The following is a 17,883-nucleotide window of genomic DNA, read 5'->3' as shown; positions in this document are numbered from 1 at the left end:
GAATAACATGAAGGTTTTGGAATATTATTTCATAGAATTCGCGTGCCCAGTGTGGTATGATTAAATCCCGAGTTGTTTGAAAAAGGAATTTATTATTCAGAAATCTGCACAGTTGGAATTTATTTCCACGAATAATAAATAAAGTTTCAAACTAGAAAATTCTTTGGAGAATTAATTTAATTCAAGTCACGTAGCAGACAAAGAATTAAATTGACGGATTAAGATAATCTTAAACGCGGGAAATATTATAAAATAAAATAGACCCAAGTTATTTGTAATTTGGTAATTTAGATGGGAGTGCAATATTATTCTTTAGTGAAACAAAATAATATTCCAATGATAATATATTAAATTATGGGTCATTTGATTTAATTAAATATTTATCTAATGAGTGAGCCCAACATCTATCTCATTCCATGGATCCTCATCCTAGCCCAACAAGTCCAAGTCTATAAATGGTGAAGAGGTGGGAATCCTAGCACACCTCAACACAACACTCCAAACCCTAACCCTAGCCGCCTAAAGTCGGCGCCTCTCTCTCTCCCTCTTGGCCTCACTTTTCGTGCCTAGCACATGGGAGAATTAGGGTTTTGGTTTTTGTTCTTGTTGTATCCAAATTCATAGGATTAGATCAAAACAATTTCGTGTTTGTGATTGGTTTTCCCTAGATCTCATATCACTTTTATTTGATTGTTCAAGATCCGCCCACACGGATGAATAATCGAGGATGTGAGAATAGTATAGAAGATTCGTGGCCGATAAATCAATGATCTCCGGGTGGTGCAGCTAGCAACGTTAATCCTATGATGGATCAAGAGGTAACAAACATATGTACGTCAAAATCGCATGGTGTATGTGTTTTGATGTGTTTCATCTATAGACCTAGAATAATTGCATGAAATTGGAATAGAATGCATAATCACCTAAATAGATCCGTAAGGACTTGTTTATTTTCCATGTCCCAACAGTCCTCAAACCGCGGCTGCTCAGTGAAATAGTCGTCAAACAACCGTTGGTGTGCAGCGACGTGGTCGCGGTGTACTACAGCTCGATGTTGGATGGGGCGAGGTACCACCGGCTGTTGCTGCTGCATGGCCTCCCTCATCAGGCTATTAATCTCAGGGGACGTATAGGCCCGTATCTGTTCGCGGATTTGCCGCGCTGCTTCACTATCCCAGCCACTCCACCCTCACCTAGACGTCACCAAACCGAACCGGCCCGGCTGAACCGGCCCGGAACCGTCACCGGCGGTTCCGAACCGGAACCGGAACCGTGGTCGGCGGTTCAAACCGGCACCGGAACCGCCGGTTCCGACGGGCCGGTTCAGGTTCAATTTTTGGCGAACCGTAACCGGCGGTTCGGAACCGCCGATTTCGCCGGAACCACCGGTTCGGAACCGGCGGTTCGGCGGTTTCCGACACAATTTCAGGCCTACTCCCTAGCCTTTTCAGAAACCACTCCCGCGGCCGCCGGTTTTGACGAAAACCGTGGACGGAAACCGGCGGTTCCACCGATAAAACCGGCGGTTCCGGCGACAAAACCGTCGGTTTCCTGCTGCATTTTTCAAAATTTGAAATTTCAAACGGTCCTCAAACCGCCGGTTCCACCGAAAAGCGGCGGTTCCGGCGGGAAACCGGCGGTTTCGCCGTGATTTTTTCAAATTCGATTTTTTTTTATTTTTTTAATCACAATTTTCCCCTATAAATACCCCCCTCCTCTTCATTTCTACTTACCCCATTCTTGTGTTAATAAGAATTTATCTCTCAATCTCAATGAGGAAGAAGGAGGTCCCGTTCCCCAACAAATCGACGTCCTAGATTGGTGGGGATCACACGAGAAAGATTTTCCCATCCTTGCATCACGAGAAAGATTTTAACTTGTAATTTGTAATTTTAAAGTTGTAATTTGTAATTTTAAAGTTGTAATTTGTATCAATAAAATTACATTTGTACATCGTTTCATTCTAATTTTATTTACGCAAGTTTTTTTTTTCATTTTTAACTTGAATTACAATTTACAATGTAAAAAAAAATCGGATGAACAGCCGAACCGCCCGAACCGGCCCGGAACCGGATAACTACCGGCGGTTCAGCCGGTTCAAGTGAACCGCCGATTCACGGTTCATGAACCGGAACCGTGAGGTCTTGGCCGAGCCGGTTCAGGTTCCACCAATTCTTGAACCGGAACCGCCGGTTCCGAACCGTGAACCGGCGGTTCACGAACCGTGGTGACGTCTACCCTCACCACTACCACTACCACTACCACTAGTCATTTCAGGATGTCGAGAAATGTAGAGTGAAACAAGATAAACTCGTTAATACAAGTGGTGCGAATGAAAATGAACTGAAACGAGCCGTATATATAGATTTTAAAAAAATTAATAATAATGGAAAAATGCTCTCGTCCGTCGGGTGCCCACAATAGCCGATGAGCCGACGGACAGCACGACGGACGAGCGCCTTACCCGACGAACGAGGGGTCGTCTGTCTGGCACGTCCGTCGACCGCTCGCCGGTCGCAATAGTGGACGAGCAGCTCGCCGGTCGCTCGTCCGCCTACTCGTCCACTATTGTGGATGCTCTAAGGCTATTCAGTTCTTAAATGAAAATTCGTAATCACTAAGTTAAAAGCCCAAAACTCATTCACCAAGCCGCTCGTCCGCCGGCTCGTCCACTATTGTGAATGCTCTAAGGCTATTCAGTTCTTAAATGAAAATTCATAATCACTAAGTTAAAAGCCCAAAACTCATTCACCAACAAACACTCCTACAACATTGTCAACCCCTGTATACTAAAAAAAACTCTTGTTTTTCATTTTTATTTCTCTATAAATTTATGACAAGTTAAGTCACATTTTTTGCATTAAAATTTGTGTATTACACTTCAAATATTATTTTCATGGACAAATAAAGTGGAATATAGTACTTTATTTCATTTCATAATCTAACACATGGATTTATGTAGTATTATTCGTTAGTTAAATAAATATAATAAAATAGAGAATGATGTTTCTACTTTACAAAAACGTGACAATTAGAAGGTGATATTCTAAAAAAAATGTGTCACTTTGAATAGAAAGGAAAGAGTATTAACTTTAAAGATAAATGGTGATAACTATAGGATAAATAGCAGATTGTGTCACATCATTTGAGGTGTTTACTCAAAAATATAAAACCGTTTCGATAAGTTGTCATTTTTTGTAATAAAATTTCTTATAAAAAAACCTACAATAGAAACATTGACATAGCCACTGAAGTTACACATCACTTGCCTATATGTCGGTGGACATCTAATATATAACTTGCAGAAGTGTTAGCTTACACGATTTATATATTTAGTCGTTTTTATCAAATTGTTAAAAGTTTCTACCCGGTTATGTCTTGGAGTAGTTTTTATCACAATGCGAAAGATAAAAACCGATTAGCAGACCTTACAGAATCCACATATTCTGCACCACCAGATTGCGGAAATTGTGCTTCCGTCTCAGCTACCACAAGCTCGCTTTTTTCAGTGGGTGTGAAAATAGATCTTGACGGCACAATTGAAACTAGAGTGAGTTTTGTCTTTGTTAAGGCGGGATGGTAATAAGACCCAAACCCTAGGGATAAATTTGTCATGTTCGGACTAAATACATTCCAATAAACCAAATGATTGACATAAATCTAGCAGTGTGTGGTGCATCACTGTGGTGGATAATCAACTACTTGTCTAGCTCATTGGCGGGCGCAGTGTGGGATCAGAGGCGTCCCATTCCATCATAGCCTCACCTCCACAACAACACCACACTTCTGTTCTTCACTCTAACTGCAGAAAAAAAATTAAGGAAAAAAGAACAAATTTCCGAGCCACGAAATTGGTTTCCACAATGCACACCAATTCAATCCAAATCCATTTCAATTTCGATTTCAATCTGCTCAAGTCTTCCCCAGTCAATTGCCCTAAGAACGTCGCCAGTAGGTTTATTCTTCGCCGCTCTCGCCCCCATTTCTCAGGTTTAATCTCAAGCATGCATTTTTATGTAAAATGATTCTCTGTCACATTAGATGTTGGTGGTGACTTTTACCAGTTATTTTGGAATAATTTCAGGTGGATGTTGTTGTAGTAGAAAGTACCATTTAACGTCAGCGATCTCAGAAGGTGTTCTGAGCAGCAAGGCCCCAAGGAGACTTAGTGCGAAAAAATATTCGACAATTACTTGTGCAAGGAAGACCGAGCATGAGGAGAAAGCTTCTATTTCGCGAGATGATACAGGTGATCTTTTTGTTCTGTGTATGTGTGTGTTGATCTGCTCATTGAGAGTTTTCTGCATATAGAAGTGTCCCGATTACTTTATTTTGCATCATTTATGGTGGCCTTACTTGAAGCGATATCTTGTGGATCTTCATTAACAATAGGTTGTAAAATTTTGCAGCTTTCATGTGTGGAACTGCATGCATAAACGGTTGTGCTGATTTGTTATTTTTTAACGGAAACTGGTCCCGTATATTGCAGCTCATGATGTATCTAGATATCAGTCATCCAATGGCATGGATGACCGCGAGGACTCATGTGATGATGTCTCCCGTGCTGATGCTGAAGAAATGAATTTGAGGACTGATTATGCTTCATCTCTAAGAACTGTGGGCTTGTGTGTATGTGTTTCCTGACTGTATCCTGGCCATGCTTAAGTTGACTTATATCCGTGAATAAGGTGAATTGAAGTCTATTTAGTAACCTTTGTTGTAGGTGTTCTCGGCTGTGGTATTTGGTGTTGGTGTTGGTTTGAAAGATGGGGTTGGAAAGGCATCTGAGTTTTTTGCTGGGTATGATTACCGATCTTCCAGTAGCACACCTGTTCTTTTGGTTGTATGCAAGTTCTTCACATAAACATTACCACTGTTCCTTTTGGTGTTCTATAATCTGTTTTACATTTATGCTCCAAGCATGGCCTTTCAAATACAATATTATCAGAGAATTTGACTAATATGGAAAGTTCAATTATCTCCATGCATGAGCTCGTATAAATTGAAATATGTTATTCACTTATTCTTCTCATAACTTGTTATATAGTGACATTTCCTCTTCCGTATGTTTTTTGTATTATAGCTGGGTTGTTTTACTCTTTTCAGAAGGATGACAAATGATAATTTTTTAATATCCTTAGTGTTTGACTATAATTTCCTATGCACAAATGTTGTATTTTGTGTTTATGCATTTCTATTCATGGTTGACTATGTTTAGGTATCTGCTGGAGCAGAGTTTATCCGTAGACAATCTGTTTGTATTTGTCCTAATATTCAAGTATTTCAGAGTGCCGATCAATTATCAGGTTTAACACCATAGTCCTATTAAGATATTTGACCTTTTACATTATGTCATTTCTTTAAAGATAATTAAATGTAGTATGCTTACTTAGTTTTGTGTTGGTTGATGATTCATTATGCTTGAAATTAGAACCGCGTGCTTTCTTATGGTATTGCTGGTGCTGTAGTCTTTCGATTGTCATTGATACTTCTTGGGACAGCAACACTTCAGGTCAGTTGTAAAGTTCAATGTATATGCATGCTAAAATGTAGAGGACTACATGCATGAATAATGTATCAGTATCTCTATCCCAGAGGCCATTCAAAAAAATTATCTTCTGCTTTCTTCTAATTATGGAGTTGGTTTCTCTTGTCATTATAGAGATTTGAAGCTGTTAACCTATTTCTGGCAGCAATACTCCTCTATTCCTCATTCAAGGTACTATCCCAATATCCCTCTGGTTCATGTGACCACCATTGTGTTGTCATTCACGTTTCATATCTTTCACAATATCATTCCAAAACTCATCAGCAATCAGAGATTGCATTTGAATATAATTATGCACATAGAAGAGGATTTAAATTTATATCATTTGGAAGCTATCGTGAAGATAACTTTATTTTTGCCTTCTCTGGTAGTCTAGCTTAATTCTTATACCTTTTGATACCTTTGCATGAAATTCAGAAAGACTTTCTCCAGAAATTGTGAAGTTCTATTGTCCTGTGTCTGAGTAAAAATCATAGGATAATATCTTATCATGCTGCCTTACAACTTTATGTTACTTTGGAATCCCCCTGATTCTCAGCCATATCAAGTAGAGCAAGATCGGTCAAATCGACTTCATGGATATATACATTTGTTTTTTGACCATGCACAGTGGCCACTCTATGGACCTCTGTGGAACCTTTTCAACTAAAACATCTGCTGCATTCCATGAATATCATGAAATTAGATTCATTTTCTGCAATATGATTTATACTAGTACTTCTTCTGTGGATATATGTGATCCTATCTGCTGCATTCATGCATTACTAGCATGTTGTAGAATGGTTCCTATTCTTAGTCATATATCTTTGGTTATTAGGTTTTCTTGTTGCTGCTCTCTTATTCTGGCTATATTTTTCTTATCAGCTATTTGGCGAGGAAGATGAAGATAGTGATCTTTCAGATAATTTCATTGTGAAGACATGCAAGAAGTTCATCCCTGTAACTTGTAATGTTCCTCATCCATCTTCATCCCTCTTCTTCTGGAAAATCATTTGTCATAAAAGCACCAGGCACATGCCTGACTCCCAAGCTCATCCTTTACATTTCTGGGAGTGCCTTTGTGAAGTTCCTTTTTCGTTTTTATTTTTCCTGTTTGGGCATGGATCACGTTGTAAAGTTGAAATGTTGCTCTAGAAGTGTAAAATTTAATTATGTTTTTATAGAGGTTTAGGTTAGCGCTTAAATTCAGATCATAAAACTATGTCTGTTTGTGTCTTTGCTTACCCCATATCATTCAGAAACTTATTGGCATTTGGTTCCGATCCCATCATTTAGCTTAACAATGCCTAGCACCATCTATCATTTCTTTTATTTTGACAAGTTAATGACTCTAACTCCTTCCACATGTGGAATCTGCAGCTGACTATGATGGAAATCGATTTTTTACTATCCAGGATGGCATCTGGAAAGTAAGTTCTCAATTCAATATCTCACTATAACTAATGTGACCTCACCTCATGCTGAGACATTTTTCCACTTGATGCATGGAATTTTGGGCAAAGGCCTTTTCTAATTTCAACCAAGTTCCTCGACTCTCTCATTCTGAATATTTCTAACTGTTGCAAAGGGGACCTAAAAGCCTCTATCATGTGTTTCACGTTTTCAGCATCCCATGTGCATAATGTTTTTAAGAAATTGATTTCCAGCTTCGTTTCTAACAGGAGTCAAACATTTTGGACAGGCTACACCTTTGCTTCTGACAGTAGCAGTTATTGAACTCAGCGACATTGCATTTGCTGTAGGTGCCCTATTCCTCAACTATCTGAAATGCACATTTGGAAGCTAAAAGATTACTGGTGTATCATTGTCATATTTTTCTTTCTTGTCAGGTGGACTCTATACCAGCAGTTTTTGGTGTCACTCGCGATCCCTTCATAGTTTTTTCGTCTAATTTCTTTGCCATTTTAGGTACTACTTGTCTGTTTGTGTCCCTTTCTTATAGTGTGTACATAGTATGTAAAAATGATCATGTTAAGGAATGATTGATTATGTTGATTAAACCAGGTATTTGAGGTAGTTTTTTGAAACCTGAAAGTAAGCAATATGAAACTATATAGTAAGTAGTATATTTGAATCTTAAATTAAGCTATATCAGTTTAGATGGCGTCCTCAAAAACTGGTTGGATGACATTAAAAATGTACTACTACTAATTTAGATGTTTTTTTAATAACCCTGATTACTTTCCTCTGGACTAACTGGCATACAAACCTGGTTTTGATGTGCAATGATTCTGGACATGGAACTAACTTCATCAGAATTTTGTTTGGCTTGTAGGGTTGAGGTCCTATTACACACTCATCTCTGAAGGAATGGCAGATTTGGAGTATTTGCAGGTGAAATTTGCTTGATTGGTTTAAGATTAGATGTTTATCATGGTTTGAGCCTTTGAGGCTATGCACTCCACTCCACGGTCATAGGTTTAATTTGAGTTACCATTTCTTTGATATGATCAAAAGTTTGTAATGTGGCATTTGGTTGTCATCATAAGCTACTTTTACCACATACTAATGTAATTGCCAATTTTCTGCCAATCAGCCTGCTATTGGGGTGGTTTTAGGATTCATCGGGTGCAAAATGATACTGGAATTCTTTGGTGAGTGTTTACTATTGAAATAAGCTCAGCTCATGAATATCTGTAGTCTCGTTTAATGTATGTATTTCATTCTGACGTTTCTCCAGGTTTGCATATATCTACTGAGGTTTCCCTTGGACTGGTTGCCACATCTCTCACGAGTGGCGTCTTGCTGAGTTTACTGAAGAAGTCGACAGAGTGAGAAGCCGATGATGAACTCGCTACCCGCCATTGACTCTTTTATTACGTGATTATAATAACTTCTGTCGACCAACATCTGATGAAATCAGAATTGAAATATGTATTCTTATTTGAATCATGATATCACGAAATAAAGCTCTACGCCAGAATTTAATACAATTGCTTTTTAACGATTTATAATAATTCGTTGGAAGTCTTTTGGATGGAGAAAATATGCGAACCTATCTATATTCATTATTTCCTTATTGCCATAACGCGTCAATTATTAATCAAACTTTTTTTTCCTTTCAAGGTCGGGACATAATTGATTACAGTTGGGATTTTAATTGAATTAATAGCTGCATTGAACTTCATTATAGCGAATATTCACACTTTCACCACATTTTCCGTACACTTGCACACTTTCAAGTTGAAGTTTGTTGATTTTGAAATTTACACAGCAGTCAATCAACTACGTGTTTAATCCCTAACTGCATATTATTCACAATCTCAAATAATTTTGCAATTGATTTATGATGATTTGATCGATTACTATCTGCGCGCAAAATACACTCAATTAATTAGTAGATGAAACTATCCATCTCTTTGTAATCTTAGTAGCAAGAACGATTTCTTCTACTTTTAACTCACAAATTTGCTATCTTAATGTAAAACATTCTACATTTTGATGAGATAATTAAGATGCAACACTGCTCTCCTCATTCTCTTTGCATTTATATCCACGTCTTAACAATGTCGTGTTTTACTACAGACGAGATGACACGTTCCTTAAGAACATGTTCGCATCATTACAAAAACAAAAATTCAAGATATTAATCTCATAAATCAAATTTATTCACGTAGCAATCCAATTCTATAAAATCTTGTCATTCACTCATTATACACTATCGTTGTCCATTGTACAAATCAGATAATAATAATAGTAATAGCTATATACATTCTATAACTGTACGAAAACCAGTCATCTACACAATTATCCAAAACAAATACATGCACCCTACGTAGAAGACGATCAAGAAAACAACGCATGACACAGAATAATCCAGACATTCACAGTAGAATTCCGAGGAAAAAATTATTTAAGTAATAGCACAAACCTCAGAAACGGTTGTCAGTTTGTTCTCTTCTGGGGCCAACGCTTCCATCAATTCGTTTCTTATCACCTTTGCCTTTTGTTCTAGGAGGAGTGCAAGGTTTCCAGAGAGGGTTCTGAGCAGGATGTGTTTCAGAGTCGTACTTCTGTGAAGACAGATATGTCAGAGCTGTGACAACGTCTGCAATCATGGGTCGCAGGTTAGGCTGCTCCTGAACGCACATTGCTGCAATGGCGAGAGCTTGGTAAAGGCCTCTTGTTGGGTATTGACCTTGGAGCACAGGATCAGCAATCTGTGGGAATTTCCTCTTGTCCTTGAACAACGGTCTTGCCTGTAGAAATAGCAAAGGTCCATCAGAATCAATTCAAGCAGCTGAACCAAGAATATAGAACTAAGCGACAAACTTACCCAAACGACGAGATTGTGCTCGTTCCCATTCTTTGAATTGTCAACAGCTTTCCTGCCTGATATGATTTCGAGAAGAACTACACCAAAGCTATAGACATCTGACTTGAGAGTCAGTTGGCCAGTCATTGCATATTCAGGTGCACAGTATCCATAGGTGCCCATGACCCTCGTGGATACATGCGTGTTATCCCCAACAGGTCCCAGTTTAGCCAAACCAAAATCAGACAGCTTTGGATGATAACCCTCACCGAGCAAAATATTGGAGCATTTTAGATCACGATAAATGACAGGAGGGCTAGCTTTGTCATGTAAATATTCCAATCCTCTTGCCGCACCGGCAGCAATTTTCATTCTTGTGTTCCAATCAAGTATTGCCTTATCAGGCATTGGATCTGCACAGTAATAGTCCAAATCATTAGCACTGCCAAGTAAAGTGGGCAAGGTTAAGTAACATACCATGAAGATGGTCCTCCAAAGAACCTAGCTCCATATATTCGTAAACTAGAAGTCTCTGGTCCCCATCAGCACAGTATCCAATTAGATTGACGAGGTTAGGGTGATCAAGCAGACTCAACATCAATACTTCAACAAGAAATTCTCGGTTTCCTTGCAAGCCATTCCGATCAAGTTGCTTGATTGCAACAGCCTACAAAAATGTGCGAGATAAACTCAAAAACTAATTAAAGGTAAAAAAATTGAAATAGGGGGGGGGGGGGGGGGAGAAGTACTTAAAAAGATAAAATGCCAACAATCAATGTTGTTTACATACTTGACTGGTTCCTTCCAGCTGTCCTTTATACACTCGGCCAAAGCCTCCCTCCCCTATAAAAGATTCTCCACGGAAATTTTTTGTGGCAGCTGCCATTTCACGGAAAGTAAAAGTCCTGGCTGCAATTTTATTGGACGATCCATCTTTGGTGGCATCTCCAGGTTTACCTTATAGACAATGAGATAAATACTAGGTGAAGAATGTCACACTAATACCAGACAAGTAAAAAGATAAAAAGATCCAGATATAACTACGTATGCAACTTTGAAAATGTTAGGCACACCAGGTGCACAAATAAGTACTTTTGAGGACAATGATTAGTTGTTTCGAGCTGTTAGTGTTAGGAAATAAGCACAGATAATCACGAACATAAATGAAATAAACACAAGAATTGTTTACCCCGGTTTGATACGATGTGTAACTACATCTGGGGGCAATGTCATGCCAAAGATTTCACCAGATACAATTTACAATGAGAGAGGGGATATATAGGCAAAAAATTGAACCATAATCCTATCCGCAATAGGTTTGGGCTGCCCCCTGCGACCCCAGCCAACTCACCGACGAGTTGGATCGCCATTGTCGAGGATCTATTCACTTCATTTCAGGCTCTATACTCAACAGTTAGCACTTACTTTTATTCATTAGCACTGAATGAATAGGATCTCAGATAATTGTACAAGACAGAAGTACTCTTTTCAATTTTCAAAGAATGCAAACAGGTGTCATAGTTAACTCGCCAGTAAATCTGCTTTCAATTACAACACCAACTGAGTCATGCACATTAGTTGATTCAATAACAACCTTGTACTCAACACTAACATCTTTCTCTGGTACGTTATAATGGAAAGTGACAGCTTTATCACGAGACCCGCATATCATTTGCTCCCGGGATTTCAGTTCATTGTCAATATAAAGAACTCAAGATCATATCTAGTTTTAGGAGACACCTTCAAATTTAACAGAGTGATCCAACTTGAGGTCCATATTTAAAATTATAAGCTTATCCTAAAAACTCTACTATAGAAACTTTAACCCTAGCAATAAGTGATGTCTGATGATGTTTGATGGTCAATAAAGGATGTCAACAAAACAAGAAATCTCTCTGTTATTTTGTAATAATTGGTAGCAAAAACATTAACAGTTCCCAAAATTCAACAAAACGAAAGCCATAGTTAAAAAATCCCAACTCCCTCGAGGTCTATCAAGAATTACACCCTCAAATCAAATTACATAATCGAGAAAGGAAAGCGTGAAATGATAGATTGCTGGAAGTACCACATAATCAACAACATTCAGAAGAGTTGACAAATTTCAAAATTCAAAGCAAACATGTGAAAAAGGTCAATCTTTATGGAAGCCCTACCTGAAGAGGGCTCGACTGGATCAAGTGACCTATTCTTCTTCCCCAGCTTTTCCTTTGACTGTCCCGAGCATGGGAACCATCCCATTTGTTGCCGTCTCTCTCTCTCTCACACACACACGCACGCACGCACAGTTGCTGCGTTGGCTGAGCGCTGCAGTCTGCAATGCGACGTTGAATACTGCTCGAGAGAAATCAAGAGAGGTGTATCACTCAGTAATTTAATTCAGTAGTATTTCCCAAATGAATCAGTAATCTAGTATATGCCTTTTCTGTGTCCTTTTCTTTTTTGAGTTAAATAATTAATTTGGGAAAAGCTCTTTGCCGTAATATGGGTTGATTATAGTAATAAAACAATACGTAATTTAACAAATAAGGTATTGAAGTAATATTAAGTTATTAAATGCAAAAAATTATACTACTAGTACAAAAATTAAAATATTTCGTGGGCAGTAGCAATTATGGGTGTCATAATCAATATACTACTAAAATTAAAAATAATTTATGAGGCGTAGCAATTATGGGTGTCATTTATGTAAAGGCGATGTCGGATCTCTGCCCACAACTTGAAGGCACCATTACTGTAGAGAATTGATCATTAGTGCGAGCCCATTAACTTCAACAATGCCGTCCACATCCCAATACATATGATCACTATTATTTCATTTCAACTAAACTCAGTTGAAAAGCAAGAAAACTTTTTGGACCAATCATCGTTGCTCTAGTTTTTTCAAACAAGAATTCAATGATTCACCAGTCTCCGACTCCATCTCCAATAAAGGAAGAAATACAGAATAAGATAGCCAATAATTAAAATTTGGTTACATATTGTTTGATTGTAGAGAATGATGAAAAATGCAGAAAAACAAATTAAGTTACATTACATCCCAGTTAACATGCCTCATCAATGATTGGGAAGTCCGAGCAAAATCTTCTCTCTCCTTGGATGGGTTCAGTTTTTGGTACTTGTCTTGGATGCCTCTACATTTGCAGTTTTCATTGGCATGGCATGGCTGTGTTTGCCTTCATACGTCGTTATGAATGTGCCTGGATCTTCAGAGGTTCTCTCTACATACTTCCTCACGTTGCAGTCCGGGTTGGTGCATCTGTAGTAACTCCTGCAAAAATCATTCATACCATGAATATGATAGGATCAGTACTTGAAACATCAGCTTTGTAAATGAACTACTCATATTTCCATTTAACTTTCATTAATCAAGAAACTCTTGTTGTTTGGTCAAAACATACATAATCTTGACAATCAGAATTCTTCACCTTTAATATCATCTTGAACAGGTTCCATGGAATATGATTCGTAACAGTTCAATGTATTATTATGAATGCTGAAATAAATGAACCAGATAAGCATATTTAGTGCTAAGTACTAACCTAGGGTACTTCTTTCCCCTCACTACTTTCTGGCCGTACTTCCTCCAGCGGTATCCATCCCCGATTATGCCAGAATCAGTATGGTTCTGAACGACAATGGATGAGGCTTCCCCAGCCATGCTTGCTCTGGGTAATTGGTTGTCGGATTCCCTAGAGCAATAAACAACAGTTTGAGAAGGCCAAGTAGTCTGGTACTGTATCTTAGAATAATGCATCTCTAACATGAAGCTGCACAAAATAGCAATCTTGAACATTAAAAACGAAAATTTATTTACGTTCTTTTGCTTCTGAAGGCACCACCTTCTGCATCGACAAATCTACCAACTTCATCACATTCACCCAGCGAATTATGGGACACTGAGGGGCCAGCATTGCATGCTGCAGATGCAACAGTATAATTGGTTGGTGGAGTAGCGGAAAAAGTTGATTGGTTAGATGATTCGGTAAGATCCTGAATGTCTGATCCCCCTTGATGAGCTCTCACTGCGTCAGATTGTTGATTTATCACATGACTTTGCACCTCTTTCCGAGCGGCATCATAAACTGGCATCTGTGTGTGTCCATCTGCTGGAGTGTGATCAGGTGGCTGGGGCTTTAAGTGGTTATGCTCACCATTGTAAACTATCTCTGCAATCTGCCCATCGAGTGATTTTTCTACTTTCTTTTTTACGGGACAGTTCGGGTATGTACACTTGTAGTAACTTCGAGGATACTCACTTCCTTTAACCTGTTTCTGTCCATATTTACGCCAATTGTGACCATCATATGAAGTCCGATCCCTGATATTTGCAGGGATTGAGAATTTGGTTTCCTGTGCATGATTTTCTACTGAAGTAGTTGCCCTATGTTCCGACTGTGTGGGGAAATCAGGATGGATCTTTAATTTGGTGCCGGATTGGTGAGTTACTTGGTTTGATGAAGGTACTCTATTACCATCCTTGCCAACTTCTTGTGTCGGGGCAATACCATTACCCCCCTAAATGATCGAAAAGAAAACATCAAGATCTTGATGGAAAAAAAAGCATGGGTAAAAGATGTAAGCCAAAGCTATAAAACAAATTTTTACAAGAATTGTGTTTCCCCAGGAGGCCTAATTAATAGTGGTATAAAAGAACATATGTGGGTCTTACATAGTATAACATAACATAGTTTATATACTAACCAAATTCGACAGGAGAGAAACTGTTGTCCTTGAAACAAGCTTAGCTATTGGTTTGTAGACCACACTGCACGCGGTGTTAGATTCTAGGGCCCTTTTAGTTGGATGGCAAGCAGCAGCCTCATCCTGGAGTCATTATATATATTTGAGAAACAACAAAGATTACGGAAGTTTTCATAATAAGCAAACAGAAAGTAGTCTTTGATAATTAACAGCTCCAACCAAATCAAGATTGCTGTCCGGCTTAAAGCGCACTGTCGTTGGTCTTATGACTGTAGCAGCTTCAGTAAAAGCAGGAGGTGGAGAAGCATCAGTTGTAACAGAGAGAAGGACCGATAATGATTTCGAATTGGAGAAACGAGGTCTACATGCAACTGGTTTGGCTATCACGATTTTCTCTTTCTCCTCGATTTCCATCATGACTGTAGCAACTGCTATGACTCTCCTGCAAAGATAATGTAATAAATAGGATTGCAGGTATAAGATCCTAATCCAAACTTATGAGAAGCAGATTAAAGAGCTCCATGTTCATCAATTTTGAGATTAAGATTAAGATGAGAAACATCATGCATCCATAACCTCCATTGACAAGGTCAAAACATATCTATAGACAAAGGAAACAAGAGACAAGATTTAAACCGTTTTGTCTAAGAACCTAACAAACATATTTGCATTTCAAATAAAAGTGATATCAATATTATAGCATACATTATTGCTTAATGAAGGAGAAGTAATATCCAGGAGCATAAACGCAGCATAATGAGACATAATGAGCCACTCACCCATTAAAAGGCCTTATAAGGGGAAGGGTTATCCACACTTATATAGTTGAGCTAGGATGGTTACCAAGTCGAAAAGGGACAAGAATTATGAATTTTAACACTTATGCCATTTTTCTTCAAGGTTACTCCCTAAACCCATTCCCCACACCTCCATAGATTGTTTGTGATGGGAAATAAAATAGTGGTCACCGATTAAACAATCTTCATAAGGTCATCATTTCAAGCCATTTCTGCAGACTGCAGTAATAAACAGTAATGGGAACATACAAACAAGAACCTTTAGTAATGTACTGATTCCACTGTCCATCTAAATGAAGAGATAGAAGGCGCCCAATCGAATCTAACAAATCAACAGCCCTAACAATCATTTTCAAGTGTAAATTCATATCTCATGATACATAATTCTCAGCCACACGCTCTAAAATTGCAAATGCATGACTTACAAGTAGATTTCTAGAGCCAATCTGCATCCATTCTCATCACTGAATGATAAAACTGCATTCAAAAGATGAAATTAAAACGGAAGGAATATTATTGGGAGCATTCGCAATGGCCAATAATATAGCTCAAAATTCAATTTTTATTTTTATTTTTTAAAAAGATAATTTTCTGTGGAACCCTTTCTGCTCTTCTTTCCAGCTACAAGGATTATTGCCCACTCCAATGGAATAGCAATAGAAAAAGAAAAGAAAAGAAATAGTATCTCTCTGTTTCTGTTTCAAAATTGCCCTTGTACTAACGACAAAAGAGGAACACAGTTTTGATCAAAGTAAAAGTGTATAACACTGTTAATGGAGGGGAAGTGGAGAAGGCGAGGCAGAGGTGAATTTTGGTCTTGCTGTGGATTTTTTAGAAGAGATAGCATGTCAACTAACTGTCTCCACACCTCATCTTCATTCTTCTAATTAAGTTTAATTACGTGTGCTAACTCAGTTTAGCATAACTAATAATGATGGCCTAAAATATAATCGGCTTCATATGCATTATGTTTGATGTGAAAGTGGTGGAATACCATTCGGTGGGGGGGTCGAGTCGACTCGCCTTATTTTAACCTTGCGAATGGTAGTTGAATTTTGGAGCACACTCAATGCGCACGTGCTAAAACCACCCACCAATTCATCTTTACACTCATGCCTATCAATTATTTAATCTGTATTCTGTTTCTATTTTTTTTAGTTGGTCAATTTATTAATAAGTACGTATCTACTAAAATTTGGAACTCAAAAATCAATTTTACATTACAAGACACTAAAGTTGATTTTTAACGTTTTATGTTTGATGAATCCGCGAATTATTGATGATGATGAATGCTCGTAAAAATAAATTACGACACGGTGAATTTACGTGGTTCGATTTACTGAGGTAAATCTACGTCCACGGGAAGAAGGGAGGGCAAGATTGTATTGCTTGATCTGGGATTACAGCTTACAACACAGACTTGCTATATGATTTTATCTCTAGAGAGCTTAACCCTTTTCTATCTGATCTAAGTTCTATTTATACATTGAACTAAGATCGTGGTTTGCAGCCCCACTAACAAGATCGTGGGTGAGCAATAACTGCTCAATAACTGCTTCATACCACTAAATAGATCGTGGGTATAGTGGAGGTCGTGGAGGCCTTTCATGAGTCCACTAACTCCTAGTTCGGTCGAATGCTGAGACCGGGCTGCTGGACTTTACCGATCAGCTCTTGCCGATCTGAGAGGAGAGCTTGACTGATCGGCTTTTACCGAGCTGTAGGCTGAGTCCGAACTCTTTGGTCGTGCCGAACTCTTTGGTGCCGAACAGATGATGGGCCGTCACTGTTATTGGGCTTGCCATTAGGGTTTAGTTCGTACCCCATCACTACCCCCCCCGAAAAGCGAAGTGAATCACTTCGGCGAGGTGAGTCACTTCGGCATTCTGGATAATGGTAAGGGGGAGGCTGACGTCAGGGGACGTGCCTTGCGCGTGCCTGCATTAAATGCGACAGTAAAATCCGGCCGTTGAATCCTGAAAAGGTGGGATTCGAAACGGCGCAACGATCTCGAAATCTTTCCCGAATCTGATAAGTATGCTCCTTTTTCCTCATTTGAACACTTTTGCTGTTGCGTCTTCTATACTCTCTCTTTTTCGAGAAATTTTCTTCCGCTTTCAAGAGCTTCTTCAGACTTTCTTCATCTTCAAAAAGTAAGAAAAATGTCTTCTTCTTCTTCGGAGTCGGGTAGCGGTAGGAAAGGGGATAAGGGGTCTTCTGGCCGGAAAGAGTCCGGGGAGAAGACCGTAGAGTATTTCCCTAGTATTTTGAGTAAGGATACTGTGATATCCCTACCCGAAAAATACTTTTTTCCTGGGGGGAAGGCGGTGGTACCTGACGGTGATCATAGGGCTGACTCCCCGCCGGAGGGGTACGCCACCGTGTACGAGGCCTGCTTAGAATGCGGGCTTCGTTTCCCCCTCCCTTCTGCCTTTATAGATTTACTAGATTTTTTTCAGCTTCCTTTAGGCCAAGTGACTCCGAACTCTTGGAGGCACTTGTCGGCCTTCGCTGCCGAACTCCGTAGGTTAGGAAGGGATTTGTCTTTGAAGGCGATCCTTAAATTCTTTCAATTTAAG

General features: G+C 38.9%; 3 protein-coding genes across 3 annotated transcripts; 1 reads left to right on the top strand and 2 right to left on the bottom strand.

Annotated features, from left to right (window-relative positions):
• The first annotated feature begins 3,669 nt into the window (after positions 1 to 3,669).
• Positions 3,670 to 8,481, top strand: LOC121792269 (thylakoid membrane protein TERC, chloroplastic-like). The gene is made up of 14 exons (XM_042190140.1): positions 3,670 to 3,990; positions 4,085 to 4,249; positions 4,490 to 4,629; positions 4,724 to 4,800; positions 5,219 to 5,306; positions 5,432 to 5,512; positions 5,663 to 5,719; positions 6,413 to 6,494; positions 6,908 to 6,957; positions 7,230 to 7,286; positions 7,378 to 7,456; positions 7,824 to 7,882; positions 8,085 to 8,142; positions 8,229 to 8,481. Exons 1-14 carry the CDS (start codon positions 3,864 to 3,866, stop codon positions 8,321 to 8,323), a joined length of 1,215 nt encoding a protein of 404 aa, XP_042046074.1. The 5' UTR covers positions 3,670 to 3,863; the 3' UTR covers positions 8,324 to 8,481.
• A 653-nt stretch (positions 8,482 to 9,134) lies between these two features.
• Positions 9,135 to 12,221, bottom strand: LOC121792270 (probable serine/threonine-protein kinase PBL7). Its single transcript, XM_042190141.1, has 5 exons — positions 11,960 to 12,221; positions 10,594 to 10,760; positions 10,281 to 10,470; positions 9,825 to 10,216; positions 9,135 to 9,747 (listed from the first exon to the last, which is right to left on the bottom strand). Exons 1-5 carry the CDS (start codon positions 12,042 to 12,044, stop codon positions 9,421 to 9,423), a joined length of 1,161 nt encoding a protein of 386 aa, XP_042046075.1. The 5' UTR covers positions 12,045 to 12,221; the 3' UTR covers positions 9,135 to 9,420.
• Positions 12,222 to 12,732: 511 nt separating this feature from the next.
• On the bottom strand, positions 12,733 to 16,198 carry LOC121792268 (WRKY transcription factor 44-like). Its single transcript, XM_042190139.1, has 6 exons — positions 15,730 to 16,198; positions 14,727 to 14,949; positions 14,508 to 14,630; positions 13,621 to 14,321; positions 13,346 to 13,495; positions 12,733 to 13,074 (listed from the first exon to the last, which is right to left on the bottom strand). Exons 2-6 carry the CDS (start codon positions 14,922 to 14,924, stop codon positions 12,909 to 12,911), a joined length of 1,338 nt encoding a protein of 445 aa, XP_042046073.1. The 5' UTR covers positions 14,925 to 14,949; positions 15,730 to 16,198; the 3' UTR covers positions 12,733 to 12,908.
• Between the last annotated feature and the right edge of the window lie 1,685 nt (positions 16,199 to 17,883).

The sequence above is a fragment of the Salvia splendens genome, chromosome 2 (assembly GCF_004379255.2).
Source record: "Salvia splendens isolate huo1 chromosome 2, SspV2, whole genome shotgun sequence".
In the NCBI taxonomy this organism is placed as follows: domain Eukaryota; kingdom Viridiplantae; phylum Streptophyta; class Magnoliopsida; order Lamiales; family Lamiaceae; genus Salvia; species Salvia splendens.
This window is presented reverse-complemented; position numbering and strand designations above follow the sequence as displayed.